The following is a 23031-nucleotide window of genomic DNA, read 5'->3' on the forward strand; positions in this document are numbered from 1 at the left end:
TCCGAAACTTGATTAAAATTGTTTATTTCGTAGAATACTGAATATATAGAATGAAGTAAATATCAACACTATATGAAGGTTTGATCAGATGGCCAGTCTAAGACAGACTTTACCATTCCTGGTGTACACAATGCCTGCCTGTAATATTGCTATTGTTTACTCTTCAGCATCAAGCTGTCAGTCTCAGGAGGTTATCCGACCCCATAAGAAATATCTCACATTTTTGGTGAGGAGGAAGGCTAGTTTTATCACACTCTTCTCAATACAGCTGAATACTAAAACTGGCACATCTTTTTTTTTCTTCTCCCCCTCTTTTTCTCTGTCTGGTTTCCCTGCATCCATCACCAAAGCTTCAGTTGTAGTCGAAAACAAGCAGTTCTTTATGTGGGAGGCAAAAAAAATATCCTGGATTTGAACAGGAAAACATGGAAGCTGTATATGTGTATGAGGGCTGATGAGTGCTGTAGACACTGTATGATTTTACTGGAAATATCATCAGCCTGGAATTTACAGTAGAGGTGTGAAATTATATCTAAAGATCTCAGAAACACTTTGATAATTGGCAGCAGATTTCACGGTCCAAGTCGTACACCATGTTCTGTCTTGGAGGGGATGAAAATGTAAGTGTGGTTCATAGCAAGATCAACAGAATTGTGTAAATATATTGGGGCGGAACTAAATACCCGGTTTAGGATCGTATATCAGAAAGTTTGTTATAACCTTGTGATTGGGTAGTGTTATCCGTTGGAAAGAGATGTTCCAATGGATAGATCTTAGAAGACATTGTGCATGCATGTTACTTTATTCTATAAACTAAATGGTTGATCAAGTTATTGAACAATTATTGTCTCTATATTTGATTGCAATTATTGAGCAGTGTATTAAATGAAGGCTGTTGGAAGAAAATTGGATACCTTGCCCAATTTTCATCAATGTTTTAATATCTAGATAACATTAGTAGAATTGAATGGATGGGGCGGGATTGTTTTTATGACGATTTTGAAAAGTGTTTCTTAAAATTACTTTGTTGGTGATGATTTTATAATAAGTCTGACTAAATGATAAACATGAGAATTCCTCAATGTGGAGAACATGTTATAGACATGTATTCTGATGTGTGTAACAGCACGTGGAGCTCCATGTTTTATCTGTCAGGGCGGTGTGCAGACGTACAGAAATGGATTCTGTGTTGTCAGTCTTTCTATCAAACCCATGGTGTGTTCACTGATTAAACCAACCATTAGAATCCACCTGCATGGTTTTAAATCAACAGCTAAAACTCACTTAATACATATATACAAACTTGATATTTGTTATATTTCCAGTCAGCTATCAGGACCTCTAGTACATGTAAAAAATGATTTCTATGTCAAGGTTTCATGTGGAAGCATAAAGAATTTTTTCTGTTCACTTTATGAATGTGGTTTGATGGTTGGCTGGAGAACATGCAATGATATGCTATAAAACCCATGTTACTAGAAAACATCTGTAATCAGTCCCGTGTATTGCACATGTGTGTACTTTAGTGGATCTGTGCTGACCCCGCTTCATGATCATAAGACTCAACAAAATTTTGACAAAAAGTCACTAAATTTGACTTGATATTTTTGTCTTTTCATTAAGTCTGATTCTTTGTTTCAAACTAGGGGTTTCAAACTAGGGGGAGATAATCTATTACTAGACTTCTGCTGAGGATAGTCAGTCTAAAGATAAAGCTGATGATATAAATATACTAACTGTGTTAATAGATCCAGCCATGTGTAATTTTCTCACATTTCCGCAGCATTTATGATCATAATAACGTCCTACAGACAGAAATCATTGACAAATTTATCAATACAGTACAAGTTTATAGATCGTTTTTTCTGTGTCTTTACAGTTCACAAGCCCAGAACAGCCCGGATATGTCGGCTTCGCTAACCTTCCAAACCAAGTTCACAGGAAGTCTGTCAAAAAGGGCTTCGAATTCACACTCATGGTTGTGGGTAAGTGGAGAAATACGGAAATAGAATTGATTTCCTGATCGTATTTCTTTTAGTTGTTCATGATTAGGAGTTTCTATAACATACTGTAGTTTACCCAATAAGCAGCCAGTGGGTGGTAAAAGGATTGAAAAATGAAAAAAGGGCTTAATAGGACCACATTTGGACATTCATATTTCACAAAATGTGAAAAATGAAAGAAGGGCGTAATAGGACCACATTTGGACATTCATATTTCACAAAATGATTGCACAGAGTAAGTCATTAATCAAATTTAAAAAAGAAATCAAATAAATAAAGAAACCTATACGGTTTTCATAGTTTCATTTCATAGTTTCAGTCTGATTTTAAGTCCATGTACCGTAAATGAAATTGAGGCCCCAAAAAGAGGGAGGGTGCTTATATATAGGGACGGGAGCACTTATTAGATCGAATACGGTATACAAATGACTTAACAAAGATCATTCTGGAAAGATTGGAACTGACCACCATTAGTTTGTTAGTCTACAGGAGTATCAAGAATAACAAGGTAAACTAAGGACCTAATATGATAGCTTACCATTTGTTGTCAGTAGACTCAAAGTCTATACAAACATGTCAACATTCTACATCTCCTTAGTTTTGTAAGGTGGCAAGGATCCAGATTTGTACTTTAAGCTACACTGGGGGTGATGGGTAGGCTAAAGAGGGCAATGTGACTATAAAACTGTACATTTTATTTATACCTCTCTGAAACTAAAAAGAAGCCGTCAACATCACTGATAGTGGATCAGAAGTAATTGTAGATGGTTTGATAATGGTTTGATCTGGAATTTTACAAAGGATTAGAATGACCAACTCCATTAGTTTAGATTCCATCCATAGTCTTTAACAAAAGTGGTTGACGGTGTCAAGTGTAGGAGTGGAGGGAAATAGGAGTACCCAGGGAAAAACCTACAGTTATTACCTGACAAATGCCCCAGATGGGTTTTGAACACACAACTTACAGTTGGAGGGCTGTAGTGTTAATAATATGTCACTTTAACCACTAAATCACTACAGTTTGATTGATTCTACATGCACTCCAGTTTTCATCTGGCACTGAAACCTGGCATCTTCATCAAATGAACATTCCAGGAAAGAGTATTTTCAAAGACAGATGTTGTGATATCTAGTGAAATTTGTGGATAAGTGATATAGGCCCTTTGTGCCTCTTGTTTAGATATCTTTTGTATCATATAAATGTGGAAATACAGTTTGAACTGAGTATGAACTGACCATATTTGTCCGCAGTGATTAATTGACCATTTGTGTTTCAGGTGAGTCAGGCCTGGGAAAATCTACACTGGTCAACAGCCTGTTTTTGACCGACCTCTACCCAGAAAGACACATACACTCTGCTGCAGGTAACATAGGCTGTGATTGGCTGACCAATGTATCGGCTAGTTGATCTGATTGTAATTAATGTTGACTGTGATTGGCTAGAATTGATATCAGCTAGTTGATCTGATTGCCAAATACAATTTGTCAATATTTTGATGGTAATCTCATGACATGTTTCATCAAGACCAATTTACAGCAGTTTCCATTTCACTGATTCAGTCTTTGTATCGACACTGTATATTCTGTTGTTCATGCAGTAAATGATCGACCAAGGCTCCACTCTCTTCGCTCTCTCTTTCTTTTTCTCTATCTCATTGAATACAGCCCACATGCTTTTAAACTGTATTCATGCAATGTCTGGCTGGGTAAACAATGCACAAACAAAAGTATAAAAATCAATGTTAATTTCCAGAATCAACTCTGTTTCAGTTTCAGAAGAAGAAAAAAAAAATCTTTAATTCATTGATATTTTTTTTTGAACGAACAATGTAATATGACCTAGATAACTGTGTCTTTTATAATGTAGTGCACAAAACTTATAACAAAAAACATCATGCATGACCGATTCGCTGACTATCTTTAAAATCTAGCCCTGATAAAAGATGATGCGATACAGACTGCAGCGTGTTTTCTCTGGTTAAATCACTCTCCATTTACCATAGAAAATATATCATATTATTCACCACAATGGATGCTTACATCTGAAATCACTCTCATTAAATTTCACCAATTTCATGCTTCAGGTGACTCTCTGTCAAAGTGATATCTTTAAAAATACATGAGTATGTGACAATGGAACAGCGTTAGAGTCTAAATGTAAATTAAAAGATAGAATATGACACCAAAATTTAACTTTTATGTTCCCGAGCTACATGCACTCCTTCAAAAATAAATTGTGTCTCAAATTTAAGTCCAAATATCATTAGGCTGCCTATTTCTTTTCAGAAGAAAAACCATTTTCAAATTTTTCAATTAGAAATCATCCATAAAAGATGCTGAAAAATGTTCGCCCTTTTCAGAAATATTTTTCAAAAGAATACATTACTAAAATGAGAAATGATTTGAGAGCATGTGATACAAGTGCATGCACCAGCAACCTGAAAAGAGACTTGTGAGAAATAAGTACAAGATATTCCATGCAGGCTTATGGAAATCTCTACAAAGACATGTTTAAATTACTTTATAATTATAAATATTCTGTTGATCTGTCTCCCAAATTGCATTGATATCAACTATTTAGCACTGCTAGTATTAGTTTATTGCTTTAATATAGTTCTTTGTTTCGATCAGTTTGAAATTCTTCAAAATTGATTTTGTGTTCATATTATTATTAAGCAAAGATTAAAGGTAAATTTGGCTTCACCTTACCGTGAATTGAAGGTCTTACCTGTAAGTCTTTATTACTGACACAAATAATTGACATTTTCCATATTTTATAAAATCAATTAAAATATCCGAGATTTATTTGAAACATTTCCAGACTTAAGTAGATATCATATGTAGGTACAGCATCAATGTAAACAATAGGTACAAAGTAGATCTTTTGTTTCTTAATTGCATTTTCAATTTTTTTTTCAGAGAAAATTAAACAGACGGTAAAAATTGACGCGTCCACAGTAGAGATCGAGGAGAGAGGAGTAAAGCTCAGACTTACAGTAGTGGACACCCCAGGCTTCGGGGATTCCCTCAACTCTAGTGACTGGTGAGGGGTCTGTCAAAGGATATGGTTTCAGTAGTAGTAGAACAGATATTGTATTACCTGGTATCTAATGCTGGAGAATTCAGTCTAGATGCTAGTCAATAATATGTATACTTAAGGATTTATTTCATATAGTAGATACTGTGGTTATCAATAATTCTTGAAATAAATAGAAAATGAGGTAAGGATATAAGATATAAACAGTCAGTTATATAAGGTACATTACACAGTGGAAGGCACACAGTTTGAGGCTTACATCTTACTTAAAATATGTACAGCCCCTAATGCTTGCTGTTTCATAATTTAATTTGATATTATTCGATGATATTGAAAAAAATGTTGAAAATTTTCTAAAATTTTGCCAAAATGGCTTGACAAAAAGACAAGATAAACAAAGTTTATACATGTAATCTTGTAATATTGCTTTATTACAGTTTTAAACCAATCATCCAGTATGTTGATGACCAGTTTGAGCGATACCTACAGGACGAGAGTGGTCTTAACCGACGCCACATCATCGATAACCGAGTCCACTGCTGCTTCTATTTCATCAACCCCTCAGGTCATGGGTAAGTCAAGGTCACATGTAGGTCAAGGTCATGGGTAGTTCAAGGTCATAGAAAGTTCAAACACCTAGGTAAATGCAACATATGCCACACTTCTTACATCCTTTCAATAGATTAAAACATTCAGGTTGTGATACATTAATTTCTATACTGTTATGTAAAAGTTATTTGATATGTATGCCTGTATACCGGTGTCTTGGTTTCTAGCATTACTTTTCTATGATGAAATATTAATAACCCTTCTCTTTGAAAGTGTTGAGCAAAAAAAATCCTTAATTTAGTCAGCAGTGTAAGGGGAGATAATTTGTATAAAACTTAAATTCATTTTTCTCAACGAGCAGATTGCGCCCCCTAGATGTGGCGTTTATGAAGGCCGTTCACAACAAAGTCAACATTGTACCGGTGATTGCCAAGGCTGACACCCTCACACTACAGGAAGTGTTCTCTCTCAAGAAAAAGGTACAATACAATTTGAAATAAAAATAAACAGAAATAAAAGTAGTTTTCTTCATGCTTCACTTGGCACATTAACACTGTCCATTAGACAAGTAACACAATATCAGCAGAAAAACTGAAAAAGTAATTAGTGATACCATATACTGTATTTCTAGATATGTTGAATAAACCCAGGTAGTCTTCCTGAGATCTAGTGAATTCACTCCTGTAACATCATTACATATGACTTTAGTGTAATATAACCTGGAGCACTTTTCATTGACTGTATCAGCATGGCTTGATGTCAATAAACAATGATGTGACGTCATGATTCAAGGATGTCAAGATAAAGTGGTGGCCTTTGGCTGGATTTTTGCAACAAATTTTGATATTGAGATTCTTTTGAAAGGTTGGATGTTGTAGTCATGTGATAAAAATTATCTTGAATTTGTGTTCATTGAATTATGAAACTGTGTTTATTGAGATAAGAAACTCTCAAAAGACTCTCAAAATAAAATTTTTGAAGACTAATTTCATAAAATCTCATATGAAATAAACATTTATTTAAGATATCATATATAAATATATATATTTACAATATAAAGTCTAATCAGAAATCCTTTCCTGAAGGTGATGGACCAAATAGATGAACATGGAATCAGTATTTACCCACTGCCTGACTGTGACTCTGACGAAGATGAGGACTATCGGGAACAGTGTCGCCAACTCAAGGTAACCATAGTGATCAATGTAGCTAACTCAAGGTAACCATAGCGATCAGTGTCGCCAACTCAAGGTAACCATAGTGATCAATGTAGCTAACTCAAGGTAACCATAGCGATCAGTGTCGCCAACTCAAGGTAACCATAGTGATCAATGTAGCTAACTCAAGGTAACCATAGCGATCAGTGTCACCAACTCAAGGTAACCATAGTGATCAATGTAGCTAACTCAAGGTAACCATAGCGATCAATGTAGCCAACTCAAGGTAACCATAGTGATCAATGTAGCTAACTCAAGGTAACCATAGCGATCAGTGTGGCCAACTCAAGGTAACCATAGTGATCAATGTAGCCAACTCAAGGTAACCATAGCAATCAATGTAGCCAACTCAAGGTAACCATAGTGATCAATGTAGCCAACTCAAGGTAACCATAGTGATCAATGTAGCCAACTCAAGGTAACCATAGTGATCAATGTAGCCAACTCAAGGTAACCATAGCGATCAGTGTGGCCAACTCAAGGTAACCATAGTGATCAGTGTCGCCAACTCAAGGTAACCATAGTGATCAATGTAGCTAACTCAAGGTAACCATAGCAATCAATGTAGCCAACTCAAGGTAACCATAGTGAACAGTGTCGCCAACTCAAGGTACTCATAGTGATCAATGTAGCCAACTCAAGGTAACCATAGCGATCAGTGTCGCCAACTCAAGGTACTCAAAGTGATCAATGTAGCCAACTCAAGGTAACCATAGCGATCAGTGTCGCCAACTCAAGGTAACCATAGTGATCAATGTAGCCAACTCAAGGTAACCATAGCGATCAGTGTCGCCAACTCAAGGTAACCATAGTGATCAATGTAGCTAACTCAAGGTAACCATAGCGATCAGTGTGGCCAACTCAAGGTAACCATAGTGATCAATGTAGCCAACTCAAGGTAACCATAGTGATCAGTGTCACCAACTCAAGGTAACCATAGCGATCAGTGTCGCCAACTCAAGGTAACCATGTGATCAATGTAGCTAACTCAAGGTAACCATAGCGATCAGCCAACTCAAGGTAACCATAGTGATCAATGTAGCCAACTCAAGGTAACCATAGCAATCAGTGTAGCCAACTCAAGGTAACCATAGTGATCAATGTAGCCAACTCAAGGTAACCATAGTGATCAATGTAGCTAACTCAAGGTAACCATAGTGATCAATGTAGCTAACTCAAGGTAACCATAATGATCAGTGTCACCAACTCAAGGTAACCATAGCGATCAGTGTGGCCAACTAAAGGTAACCATAATGATTAGTGTAGGCAACTCAAGGTAACCATAGTGATCAGTGTGGCCAACTCAAGGTAACCATAGTGATCAGTGTAGCTAACTCAAGGTAACCATAGTGATCAATGTAGCTAACTCAAGGTAACCATAGCGATCAGTGTCACCAACTCAAGGTAACCATAGTGATCAGTGTCGCCAACTAAAGGTAACCATAGTGATCAATGTAGCCAACTCAAGGAAACATAACGATCAGTGTGGCCAACTCAAGGTAACCATAGCCTCAGTGTCGCCAACTCAAGGTAACCATAGTGATCAATGTAGCTAACTCAAGGTAACCATAGTGATCAATGTAGCTAACTCAAGTGATCAAGTAACTCATAGCGATCAGTGTGGCCAACTAAGGTAACCATAGTGATCAATGTAGCCAACTCAAGGAAACATAACGATCAGTGTGGCCAACTCAAGGTAACCAAAAGCCTCAGTGTCGCCAACTCAAGGTAACCATAGCAATCAATGTAGCCAACTCAAGGTAACCATAGTGATCAATGTAGCCAACTCAAGGTAACCATAGCAATCAATGTAGCCAACTCAAGGTAACCATAGTGATCAATGTAGCCAACTCAAGGTAACCATAGTGATCAATGTAGCCAACTCAAGGTAACCATAGCGATCAATGTAGCCAACTCAAGGTAACCATAGTGATCAATGTAGCCAACTCAAGGTAACCATAGCGATCAGTGTGCCAACTAAAGGTAACCATAGTGATCAATGTAGCCAACTCAAGGTAACCATAGCGATCAGTGTGGCCAACTAAGTAACCATAGTGATCAATGTAGCCAACTCAAGGTAACATCATATGATATCGATCAGTGCGCCAACTCAAGGTACTCAAGTGATCAATGTAGCCAACTCAAGGTAACCATAGCGATCAGTGTGGCCAACTAAGGTAACATAGCGATCAGTGTCGCCAATCAAGGTACCAAGTGATCAATGTAGCCAACTCAAGGAACATAGATCAGTGTCCAACTCAAGGTAACCATAGTGATCGTGCCAAACTCAAGGTAACCATAGTGATCAGTGTCCCAACTCAAGGTAACCATAGCGATCATGTGCCAACTCAAGGTAACCATAGCGATCATGTGTCAAATCAAAGTAACCATAGGTCACCATGTTACTCAACTCAAGGTAACCATAGCGATCAGTGATCAAGCTTAGTGCAACTCAAGGTACATAGCATAGTGTCCCAACTCAAGGTAACCATACGATCATAGCGATCAGTGTCCCCAACTCAAGGTAACCATAGCGGTCCACTCAAGTAACCATAGCAGTGTCAACCCAACATAGCGATCAGTGTCACAACTCAAGGTAACCATAGCGATCAGTGTCACCAACTCAAGGTAACCATAGCGATTAGTGTCAACAACTCAAGGTAACCATAGCAATTAGTGTCATCAACTCAAGGTAACCATAGCGATCAGTGTCACCATTAAACATGCTAAAACTTGAAGTGATAAAAGCAAGAGAAAAATATTTTAAGAAATAGAATAATTCCATTGCTAAAAATTGTTTTCTTTCCTTTTCCAGGAAGCAGTGCCTTTTGCAGTTATTGGGGCCAATACAGTAATAGAGGTCAAAGGTCGAAAGGTCAGAGGTCGCATGTATCCTTGGGGAGTAGTAGAGGTGGAAAACCCAGAACACTGTGACTTCATCAAACTTAGAACAATGCTGATGTAAGTACTTGTGTGATTGGTTATTTTAACTTTTATAGACCAATCAGACTAGAGTTTATTGCAATTTTTTAGACAGATACTACTGATATGAAGTTTTTATTGTATTTTCCATATTTTGGTTAATCTTCATTGAATATCACACGTGATTTGATATACTTCAGTGTCTACCTACATTATCAGTCAATAGTCAATGTTAATAGTGTCATATTTCTTAATCTATTTAACAATAATCATTTTGTGATTTGAATGAAATTCTTTTTCTGCACAGTACACATATGCAGGACCTACAGGAAGTAACGCAAGAAGTGCATTATGAGAACTTCCGAGCTGAAAAACTTGCTGAGGGTGGCGGTGCTGCAGCAAAGAAGACAGTCAGGTATGGGCAAAGCTTTATAGATAATCATGTTCTTCTGGTAAATTATAGGCTCATTTTACTTATGAGTCCAGTATTGCAGAAACATGAGGCTTGCTATTGTCATCATTTCCATATTCTTCATGGTTTTTTTTTTAACTCTGTATGTCTTGTTCGATTCTGTGATGTGATTTTATCCCTTTGTTAAATATATTCACAATTGTTCAGCCTGCTAGCTTTTTTTCACATGTTTTTTTTTGATAATTTATTTCCCTGTAGAACATTAAATTCTCCGTAACCTCCTGTAGGCTAGTTAATAGATATTTCATCCATATCTTTTTCTAATGATTTCTACCTTTAGAATACTCCCTCATTGCCCGTAGAATACCACATCAGATCATCCATTCATTTCCCTGACGTTATTGACATTCCTAATATCATTGTAAAGTTTCTCATCAATTATTTTTTACAGGGTGTGACAATTTTAACCTTGTTTGTGTGTTCTTTTTATCACCAATTTTTTTCAAAGAAGAAACAGAATACTTCAAATTGAAATTTTTTTACCTTGCAAGAACCTTAAAAGTTCAACTTTACATTATATTGTTATTTTCATGAGATCATACCTGTCAACTCTTATATATGGAATGTGAAGGTTATTATAAACCAAGTTATTTCCACGGCGAGTTATTTTCGCGGTTCGCATGCTAAAAAATGCAACAAATTAAGGACCATGCAAATCAATTTAGATATGAATAAAATCCATTATCAAATGGTTTATAAAATGATAAAAAGAACACTGTATTGTTGAATTTTGTGTGGTTATAACTTTCAGTTTACACATGAGAACACTGTATTGTTGAGTTTTGTGTGGCGATAACTTTAGGTTTAGACATGTTTGATTGGCGTGCCACGTTTCTTACAGAAGGGTAGTGCGAGGGGACGAGATTGATGCTCAAGAGTACGTGTCATTTTCTTTTTTTTGCGTGACTCTAACATGTCCATGTAATAAAGGTCACATTCTGTACTATGTCTACATCAGCAAATCAATGAGTCTAAAATCTCATCAAATTTTATATTATACACATATATATATGTGAAAATTATTTGAAGAAAGAAACTACAGCAAACTGGCTAAAAAGAATGAGAAAAGAAAGATTCACCATTTCAAATTGAAAGAGGAAATGTTTATAATCTGCAGTTTTCTCGCTGATGTTGTGTACAGATTGAGAACTGATAACGATATACAGCATCTTCTCTATAGAGAGGTCACTGTCAAAGGTTTTCTTACACCTTCTGTAAAAATCACATCCATGGTATTTCTTTAAAAAGGAAAGAAAAACATCTCTCATGTATGTTAAATAATTGTACTTTTATCACAAAAATTTTCAAAAAAAAAAATTACTTTTGCTTTTGTAAAATGCAGATTAAAGAATTAATTGTAAGAATCAATCTCCAGATCGGTCTAACATTTGCATTTTCAGAATTTAATTTGTTTGCTTATCAATCATACGACAAGATTTAAAAATATATAATAATTTTCACGATTGTTAAAAGAAAACCTTTGGCCACATAAGTGACATAATCAGTTTTTTGCATTTCATCAAGCCATACCTGGCGCCTTCGCACCTGCATGTTGTTTTTGCGATTTTCCCTGATTTACAATTCCAAAGAAATAATTTCATAATTTAATTAAAATTCATTTTACATGTCCTGAATTGTTTTAGCAATTTTGATGTAGGATGCAAGAGAAAGATATCAAAAAACAAATCAGGACAATGACCTCCGCTATAATATGTGTTCCCACTAAGACACCTTCCTCTCCACAATCATGTATAGAAATCCCTGTACATATCAGATGATGGATGGCCGTGCTTGTCATACAGATTTTGTGTTCTATATTATATACATATTGCTATATGATTTTAGTTGAATGTAAGTTTTCATGTTTATATAGACTGATGTGAAGAATTTTACTTTATATTATCTCAATATATGAAATGGTATGTGTATGTGAATTGATGCATTTCATGCAAAAATATAATTGATGTACCAATTATTTGTAGGACAAATTTAGCCTTTTTATTCATTCTCCCTGTATGATATGAATGCAGTGATACATTTATAACCATGTGTTTGATTTACTCTGTATAATTAGAAAGTTTAGCTTCCAAACAGTACTATTCAGTATATCACGATAGACAATGCTCTGTTTATATTTATATGCATTTGTGACAATAATTATTAGCCACAATTAAATATATCATATAAAAAAGAAGGTAAAAATGATGATTTCATATGCTGCCTCATGCTTTACTTAATTGAAGATTTTAATTCTTTGACCAAGAGTGTGATTTGTAATCGAGCTTGTATTAACTGGAGCCCAGGATATGTATAGTAGTTAGCTATATGGTAAACCTACTGCTTTTAGGCTTCCTCTCGAGGGTTTTATGGAGCTATTTTTATATAGAGCCTATATATGTATTCAAAACTATTAAATACAAATAGAATAACTTTACACTGCACTAGGAATTTCCCTGGTTATCCACGGAAGATAGTTGAAAAGAAATCTAAATATGTTTTAACTATTGTATAACCTTTTTTTTCTCTTGTTTTTACGACGCAGTTGCAGTGAAAATGTTTCATTTACAATGACTTTGTTTTTCAGTCGAATTTCTCTATTGGAGAAGCTTAGCAGGTTGATTCTAGTTTTCAAACTTCTCAAATACTCAATAATATTTATGCTATATGTCAATATACAACAACATATATAGATCTACTACTGTACAATACTGAAGATATCTGGGGCCATATCACTCTTCACTTTCTCACTTATATATACCGGTTGTTGATATTAATTTTTTTCCAAAGCACAATTGTTTTATTTAATTTGTTAATTTGTTTTCCTTTGCAGCATTTTATAGCCTATCACAAAGTGTTTAGTTTATTGTTGTTTATCCCTGAGATATATACCTTGTTTGTTTTACATGCAATGTGTTATCAGCTCACCCTACTGTTGATATTCTTAAGCTTTCAAGACAGTTAAGATGTTATTTTTCCCCTACCAGATGGAGCCAATAGTATTTTAGATTCAATATTTAGCCACAGTCTAAGCTCATGATCTGCTGTAGTTACGATAGTTAAACCAATGTAGTAGCTTCCTGCCAATATTCTGCATTTGTATAATACAGAGTTATCTGCCCTTGCAGGTAGGTATTGATTGTGATGTCATGTGTTTGTGAGCGTAACATCATAATTTTCAAGGAAAACAATGTCAGTTTTGCTTTCAAGATAACAGTTACAATGGATATCTACCTGCATGGGAGATAACTCGGTAATATGGAAAGACAGAATAAAATAATGTAGCTGCATTAGGATATTTATAGTGACAATTCTAGGAGTTTAGCAGCCAGTTCCAACTTAGCTTCCTACCTAATTCCTGCCTGAGTAGTTAAATATGGTGATGAATATTTTCCATGAATTAGCTATTAAACATTTTAAGTTTACAACGAGAGCTATATTTTGTCTTTGATTGTAAACACCTTTTCTCTTTGTTTTTTTTCTCCTACCTTTTTCGCTCCTGCCACATTTCACGGTAAGCATGTGCGATCTGTAGTATGTATGTAAATCCTATCTATGTTACTGCCTATGTGTTCCCAACAAACCCCCTCTTTGTACCCAATACATCTGATTGACCAACCACACCCTGGGTAACCTAATAGTGGTATCTCTATGAACTTCCTCTGTACTATTAAACGGTAAGTGGTAGAGGGAATAATAACAGTAGAGAGTTCAACAATTAATTGGAATTTAATTCATCTCTAGGGGTAAATATTAATTTAGACTAATGAGTAGACTAATGAATAATCTTAATGTAATTGATCTTAGAGACAGAAGTATAAAATGGATTAAACGCGAGGATAGATTAAGATTAATCTTGGAGAGAGATATGTAATTGAGATTAAATGAAATTGAATTAATGTAAATATAAATATTTCTTTATAAATTTGATTGGATTAATGTAAAAATATTAGTAGAAATGAAATAAAACTTATATAAATCGTATCTGTGAATGAGTTTGAGGATTCTATATGTAAGGGAAACAACTCTTACAATGTAAAATGGTAGCAGCTTGTCAATAGAAGGTTGTTGGTATACATAGATTGGGTGTTGGTGGTTGATAACAGAGTTTAATGTCATGTTACAATCTGGATTTAATTTGTATTTAATTTCTTTAAAGTTTTTATTTTCTATAATTTGTAATATTGATCATTTTTGACATGATATTTATAATGATGCTTTAAATTTACTTAAGTTATATCAAGTTTAATGACTCCCAGTAATAAGGGGTGGAGCTTTAATGGGAGAATTAGAGGGCGTGTCTGTCGTTGCATGATATGAATATGCATGAATAAATGTACCTGGAATTTCAATATAATAAAACCAGTTTGTTCTAACAACAGAGATTTAGATATTTGTTGTGTGATATAAAATATACGTGTATGTGTGGTTATACAAATATCTTATTCAGCAAAAAGGAAATCTATTATGTTTTCTGACTTTATAATATCTAAAAACATCTTTATATTTCCATCAACTCCTGCATGTCAATATCTGTAACCTGCAAAAAGAGCCTTTATTTTGTAGCACATTTTATATTTGAACCAGGAGCTTTCATTCCAACACTCAGTATAAAAAAAAAAAAAAACTTACCTGTAAACTTACCTGTAATCTCCTTTGGCACCTTAGCAATTCATAGATATTCAGGAAATCATTTTCTGTTTCAAATGGCGATAATTTTTTCTTCAATGATGACTGTCACAATAATACAAAAGCAATATTTCATTAAAAACTATGACCCTAGCTTTGGCCACAATGTTCTCAACACTTTTTTTGCATTATACACATGCACATCTGCTACAAAAATATCAATGACCAGTATTAGATTATACACAGATTTTAATTAATTCTTACAGATGACAATATAAAAGTTGAAAATCATCTCAAATAATGAATTGAGGTTTGAGTGACATATAAATGGCAAATAGCAAGTGTTTGATTTGCTTTCTTAAGTTATCTATTTTCTTAGCAAATTAATGGACAAGTTTTTAATCATAAATTAAATTAGGAAGAGAAACATACTGTACATTGGTGTTAATGTGTATGCTGCAACAGTCTTGTGAGCTATGTCTTGAAAAAGATGTTTGATGCGTGAGATTGGTCTGATTGACCTTGACCTAGCTAACGACCTTTTCTAATGACATGACATACCTGGTATATCTGTAAGATGGTTCCTTCACGGTTTGTGATTTCTATGTTACAGTAAACGTAGACCTGAGAGTCAGGCCCAGGAGTTAACAGACCGTGAGAAACAGTTGGTGGAAAAAGAGGCTGAGGTACGCGAAAAATCTCTCTGCCGATACTTTGTTATTGATTTCTAGATATTTGCTTAAATTGAACATTGTCTGTCTTCTCCATTGGGGAGGGTAGCATTTTAATAATTATGTTCTAAGACTATTTAATTTCAATATCTGTTTTCTTGAAAATTTTAGTTCTTGCATTCAAAATTAAAATTTCAAATTTCAAGTTTGTTATTGAGTTTAATACAAGTTGATGCAGGTATTGTTAAAATCACTATAAAACATTTTTGGTGCCATATTAATAGTAACTTGTACTCTGTTGTCATAGCTACGTAAGATGCAGGAGATGTTGGCTCGCATGCAGGCTGAAATGGACGCACAAAAACACGGAGGAACTCCGCAGAAAGCCCAAAATGGTGGGGTGAAATCACATGATGTATAGGCCATAAAAACTCAGGTAGGATATGATCAGTGTGTTTTTAAGTTAATGTTATACCAATAAGTAGTAACTGATGTTACTGGTTTACTGTAGTCTCCAAATATACAACCAAGGTAGTAACTGATCAACACACCACGTACATAGAAAAAATACTGTAGTCTCCCAAAATAGAGGACACTTAATACACTCACACACCACGTACATAGGAAAAACATACTGTAGTCTCCCAAAATACACTGACACTTATACACTCAACACACCACGTACATAGGAAAAACATACTGTAGTCTCCCAAAATATACAGACACTTAACACACTCAACACACCACGTACATAGGAAAAACATACTGTAGTCTCCCAAAATATACAGACACTTAACACACTCAACACACCACGTACACAGGAAAAACATACTGTAGTCTCCCAAAATACACAGACACTTAATACACTCAACACACCAAGTACATAGGAAAAACATACTGTAGTCTCCCAAAATATACAGACACTTAACACACTCAACACACCACGTACATAGGAAAAACATACTGTAGTCTCCCAAAATATACAGACACTTAATACACTCAACACACCACGTACATAGGAAAAACATACTGTAGTCTCCCAAAATATACAGACACTTAACACACTCAACACACCACGTTACATAGGAAAAACATACTGTAGTCTCCCAAAATATACAGACACTTAACACACTCAACACACCACGTACATAGGAAAAACATACTGTAGTCTCCCAAAATATACAGACACTTAACACACTCAACACACCACGTACATAGGAAAAACATACTGTAGTCTCCCAAAATATACAGACACTTATATACACTCAACACACCACGTACATAGGAAAAACATACTGTAGTCTCCCAAAATATACAGACACTTAAACACACTCAACACACCACGTACATAGGAAAAACATACTGTAGTCTCCCAAAATATACAGACACTTAACACACTCAACACACCACGTACATAGGAAAAACATACTGTATTCTCCCAAAATATACAGACACTTAACACACTCAACACACCACGTACATAGGAAAAACATACTGTAGTCTCCCAAAATATACAGACACTTAACACACTCAACACACCACGTACATAGGAAAAACATACTGTAGTCTCCCAAAATATACAGACACTTAACACACTCAACACACCACGTACATAGGAAAAACATACTGTAGTCTCCCAAAATATACAGACACTTAACAACACTCAACACACCACGTACATAGGAAAAACATACTGTAGTCTCCCAAAATATACAGACACTTAACACACTCAACACACCACGTACATAGGAAAAACATACTGTAGTCTCCCAAAATATACAGACACTTAAACACACTCAACACACCACGTACATAGGAAAAACATACTGTATTCTCCCAAAATATACAGACACTTAACACACTCAACACACCACGTACATAGGAAAAACATACTGTAGTCTCCCAAAATATACAGACACTTAACACACTCAACACACCACGTACATAGGAAAAACATACTGTAGTCTCCCAAAATATACAGACACTTAACACACTCAACACACCACGTACATAGGAAAAACATACTGTAGTCTCCCAAAATATACAGACACTTAATACACTCAACACACCACGTACATAGGAAAAAACATACTGTAGTCTCCCAAAATATACAGACACTTAAACACTCAACACACCACGTACATAGGAAAAACATACTGTAGTCTCCCAAAATATACAGACACTTAACACACTCAACACACCACGTACATAGGAAAAACATACTGTAGTCTCCCAAAATATACAGACACTTAACACACTCAACACACCACGTACATAGGAAAAACATACTGTAGTCTCCCAAAATATACAGACACTTAACACACTCAACACACCACGTACATAGGAAAAACATACTGTAGTCTCCCAAAATATACAGACACTTAACACACTCAACACACCACGTACATAGGAAAAACATACTGTAGTCTCCCAAAATATACAGACACTTAACACACTCAACACACCACGTACATAGGAAAAACATACTGTAGTCTCCCAAAATACACAGACACTTAATACACTCAACACACCACTTACATAGGAAAAACATACTGTAGTCTCCCAAAATATACAGACACTTAACACACTCAACACACCACGTACATAGGAAAAACATACTGTAGTCTCCCAAAATATACAGACACTTAATACACTCAACACACCACGTACATAGGAAAAACATACTGTAGTCTCCCAAAATATACAGACACTTAACACACTCAACACACCACGTACATAGGAAAAACATACTGTAGTCTCCCAAAATATACAGACACTTAACACACTCAACACACCACGTACATAGGAAAAACATACTGTAGTCTCCCAAAATATACAGACACTTAACACACTCAACACACCACGTACATAGGAAAAACATACTGTAGTCTCCCAAAATATACAGACACTTAACACACTCAACACACCACGTACATAGGAAAAACATACTGTAGTCTCCCAAAATATACAGACACTTAATACACTCAACACACCACGTACATAGGAAAAACATACTGTAGTCTCCCAAAATATACAGACACTTAATACACTCAACACACCAGTACATAGGAAAAAACATACTGTAGTCTCCCAAAATATACAGACACTTAACACACTCAACACACCACGTACATAGGAAAAACATACTGTAGTCTCCCAAAATATACAGACACTTAACACACTCAACACACCACGTACATAGGAAAAACATACTGTAGTCTCCCAAAATATACAGACACTTAACACACTCAACACACCACGTACATAGGAAAAACATACTGTAGTCTCCCAAAATATACAGACACTTAACACACTCAACACACCACGTACATAGGAAAAACATACTGTAGTCTCCCAAAATATACAGACACTTAATACACTCAACACACCACGTACATAGGAAAAACATACTGTAGTCTAAAAAATATACAGACACTTAACACACTCAACACACCACGTACATAGGAAAAACATACTGGTTCCAAAATATACAGACACTTAACACACTCAACACACCACGTACATAGGAAAAACATACTGTATCTCCCAAAATATACAGACACTTAACACACTCAACACACCACGTACATAGGAAAAACATACTGTAGTCTCCCAAAATATACAGACACTTAACACACTCAACACACCACGTACATAGGAAAAACATACTGTATTCTCCCAAAATATACAGACACTTAATACACTCAACACACCACTTACATAGGAAAAACATACTGTAGTCTCCCAAAATATACAGACACTTAACACACTCAACACACCACGTACATAGGAAAAACATACTGTAGTCTCCCAAAATATACAGACACTTAACACACTCAACACACCACGTACATAGGAAAAACATACTGTAGTCTCCCAAAATATACAGACACTTAATACACTCAACACACCACGTACATAGGAAAAACATACTGTAGTCTCCCAAAATATACAGACACTTAACACACTCAACACACCACGTACATAGGAAAAACATACTGTAGTCTCCCAAAATATACAGACACTTAACACACTCAACACACCACGTACATAGGAAAAACATACTGTAGTCTCCCAAAATATACAGACACTTAACACACTCAACACACCACGTACATAGGAAAAACATACTGTAGTCTCCCAAAATATACAGACACTTAATACACTCAACACACCACGTACATAGGAAAAACATACTGTAGTCTCTCCCAAAATATACAGACACTTAACACACTCAACACACCACGTACATAGGAAAAACATACTGTAGTCTCCTAAAATATACAGACACTTAACACACTCAACACACCACGTACATAGGAAAAACATACTGTAGTCTCCCAAAATATACAGACACTTAACACACTCAACACACCACGTACATAGGAAAAACATACTGTAGTCTCCCAAAATATACAGACACTTAACACACTCAACACACCACGTACATAGGAAAAACATACTGTAGTCTCCCAAAATATACAGACACTTAACACACTCAACACACCACGTACACAGGAACTTGTCCTTAAATGACCCTGAGGCTAACCTCATCAACCAACCAAAAAATTACTGGTCCCAGCTCATGTTTTAGGTTAAGTGGAATGCAAGATTAATTATCAAAGAAATGGTTTAGTCATGAATACAATTTATTTACAAGATACCTTGACGTAACATTTAACTGATTATACTGTTTCAGGGTTTCAATTGTACTCGTTGACCATCAACATCTGACGTCAAATGCTGATATGCAGCAAGAGGCAATAACTCCAGCTGAGAACAGGATCTATAACTTCAGCCGACTGAAGTGTTTTATCTGGCATCACCAATCAGAGACCTGTATATTTGGGAGCTATAAGAGTGGCTTGATCGTGAGCTGTGAGACATTTTACCGAGACTTGCCTTGTAGACAATCATACTTTTTCATTGCTCGTCTGCTGTGTGTGTTAAGTCAAGGGAGATAACTCTAAGTATTCCTACAAAACCAATACCAAGTTGTTTAACTCAGTGCAATTATTACTGGTCATTTAATCATATTTAGTGTAGAGTACAGAAGTGAAAATGTCATAGTCAAGGTATGATTGATGTACGGTGTCAAAATCACATAAAATACTGTTGAAATTTAGTAAAGTTTTGAGAATCATCAAAATAAAAATGGAAGGTCAAATAGTAATAGAAAGAGTTAGATAAAGGAGAAGATTGTTAGGAAAACTGTGTTACAAAACCATATATTTCCATTTAGAGACAATTTTGTTGATATTATGTTGAATGTTTGTAAATTTATTTTTAGTTGACTATTTGCAGTTCCAGTCAATAGCATTATACATTGAAATATGCCAAAACATGTCATGTAGAGTCTAGTATTGTAGGTGCTTCAAATTGTTATTTCTGGGCCAACTAAGGTTATCACATGCTTTAAAAAGGTTTTAATTTGTCATTCATTATTTCCACAATTTGAGTGTGAAGTTTAATAAGGGAACAAATTAGGAAAAATATCCACTTCAGTACATGTATTTGTGATTTTATTGGCTAAACATATAATTATCCTCAATTTCTTTAGACAATAGTGAGAGAAAAAGATATTGTATAAAGTCCCTTGGAAATTTCACATATTTTCTAAAAAAAAGTCCTGTTTGATTGATGAAATCAGAAATAGGACAGTTTATGACATTTTATTTATTTAACTGATATAGAATATATATGTATAGATATTATTAAAGGTTAATGAATTTTAACAAAGTTATATAGTTTCCAATAGTATCTTATTATTTCTAATAGTATTACTTCACTTGGTTTCAAATTCACCAAATATCAACTTCCATCAGTCTGTGATTTTATTTGTTGAAATTCAAAGCTATCATCTTTGTGATTGGTCAAATTTTTTTCCTAATCTGACCAATGAAATAAGAGAATTTGAAAATGCTTGGTGGTTTGTTATCCAACTGTTGTTCTAACTCAGTTTTGTAGATAGGAGTATATGTGTTGTGTGATTGTTGTTTGTAGTCAGCGTCAAAGCAAACATAAATCCTGTTCAAACTTTCGTTAGATTTTGATTCACGCAATGATTGAATGTCCCTTTGATTAAATCAAAGGTCAGTGTTTAATCAACTGTAAACAAACTTGTTTTTGTGTGCCATTACATTTAGCATACTTTGAACGCAAGAAAATAAATCAATGTGAAAATGTTTTAAGCACAGATACAACAGATCAGAGTCTTAGTCACAAATTTGAATAGACGTATCATCTGGTATGAACACACAAAATTAAGTTAGTCTGAAAATAAGTTGGTTTACAGTAAATGGTCAATGTTTAGACATGAGGAGAAATCTATAATCAATATCAGTACATGTGCAATAACTTAACCGTAACCTTCCTGCGTAAAAATGTACCCAATTTCTTCCAGATTCTTAACCGTAACCTTCCTGCGTAAAAATGTACCCAATTTCTTCCAGATTCTTGTCTTTTGTTTATTTTTTAACAATGAAGGTTTTGTATGGATTATAGTTTCCCCTTCCAAAAAATGAAACTTTGTAAATTTGTACTTCAAATTTATTTTCCACAATAAACTGATTTGCTTTCACATAAGTGCCATTTTTGATGTGTGATGAACATTGATTTGTCTGACCAATGTCTGTTTTAGTATGTTTAAAGTTTCTATGAAAGGTGTTGAAGATTTATAAATCTTTAATTCAGAAAATGATTTAAGAACATTTTTTTATAAGGATGTTTTAAAGATATTTTGAACACAGCTGGAAAATCTGAACATTGACAATAAATCTCAAGAATTGACTCCTCCGTTATGTTACCTTCCATTTTAAAGATCTTACATTTATGCATAATAATCATCTTTAGCATTTAGATAAAGTAACTCATTTAAATATACATTGTATATCCATAATAACATAGCAATTTGTAGAATCAAAAGCCGTTTTCAGCGAAAAGTTGTAAATCCTTTTATGTTAATGCTTTGCTGTAGAAATGAGCTTAAAGCTGAATTCATGAAGATTTGTAATTACTTACCAAAGTATCATGCAACCTTGTAAACTCTGTAATTAATGTAAAATAGAAATCAGTCAGCTGCATGTACCAGGTATATGAATACAATTTTCAGACATTTATCAAAATTTAATCCTTGACTTTAGAAAACTTACATAAAAATATTTTTTGAAATTAAGTTTGATAAGCTATGATTTCAAAGGCGAGCTTTTTGTCAATTTCTGCTTTGGAAAAAAAGTTAAAGTAACTAGAAATTGTATGTAGCTTACCAAATGAGAGAAAAAATATAACCTGAATTTATTCCATTATAATCATACATTCAGCTTTTGTGCATAAAACTGCTTTTTTGCTTGTCTATGTAGAAAGAACTCTGCAGAGATCACCATACATCAAGTAAGTCTTAAGTTAGACCATGTATCAAAAACGATAAATATTTTCCAAAAGATTTAATAAATAATTTTCCTTTTACATTTGAGATGACCACGTGTCAAATGTTCTTCATGCTCAGTAGATGTGTGATTTGGTTTGCTGGAGTTTC

The 23031-nt window shown here is 34.7% G+C and overlaps 1 protein-coding gene across 8 annotated transcripts in view; it reads left to right on the top strand.

Annotated features, from left to right (window-relative positions):
- Nucleotides 1-21900, top strand: part of LOC138332133 (septin-2B-like) — an 80397-nt gene extending 58497 nt beyond the window's left edge. For 3 of the 8 annotated variants that reach the window (XM_069280116.1, XM_069280114.1, XM_069280110.1), the window contains exons 2-13: nucleotides 1880-1985; nucleotides 3281-3367; nucleotides 4923-5046; nucleotides 5478-5612; nucleotides 5951-6068; nucleotides 6675-6776; nucleotides 9622-9767; nucleotides 10036-10143; nucleotides 11042-11077; nucleotides 15440-15512; nucleotides 15805-15933; nucleotides 20197-21900. In XM_069280116.1, the coding sequence (XP_069136217.1) occupies nucleotides 1880-1985; nucleotides 3281-3367; nucleotides 4923-5046; nucleotides 5478-5612; nucleotides 5951-6068; nucleotides 6675-6776; nucleotides 9622-9767; nucleotides 10036-10143; nucleotides 11042-11077; nucleotides 15440-15512; nucleotides 15805-15918 (1149 nt within the window). In that variant the 3' untranslated portion in view covers nucleotides 15919-15933; nucleotides 20197-21900. Of the gene's footprint in view, nucleotides 1-379; nucleotides 621-1879; nucleotides 1986-3280; nucleotides 3368-4922; nucleotides 5047-5477; nucleotides 5613-5950; nucleotides 6069-6674; nucleotides 6777-9621; nucleotides 9768-10035; nucleotides 10144-11041; nucleotides 11078-15439; nucleotides 15513-15804; nucleotides 15934-20196 lie in introns of those variants that run through there. The other 5 variants (XM_069280117.1, XM_069280118.1, XM_069280111.1 and 2 more) reach the window with 5 other exon arrangements.
- The last annotated feature ends 1131 nt before the right edge of the window (nucleotides 21901-23031 follow it).

The sequence above is a fragment of the Argopecten irradians genome, chromosome 9, assembly GCF_041381155.1.
Source record: "Argopecten irradians isolate NY chromosome 9, Ai_NY, whole genome shotgun sequence".
NCBI classification, from domain to species: domain Eukaryota; kingdom Metazoa; phylum Mollusca; class Bivalvia; order Pectinida; family Pectinidae; genus Argopecten; species Argopecten irradians.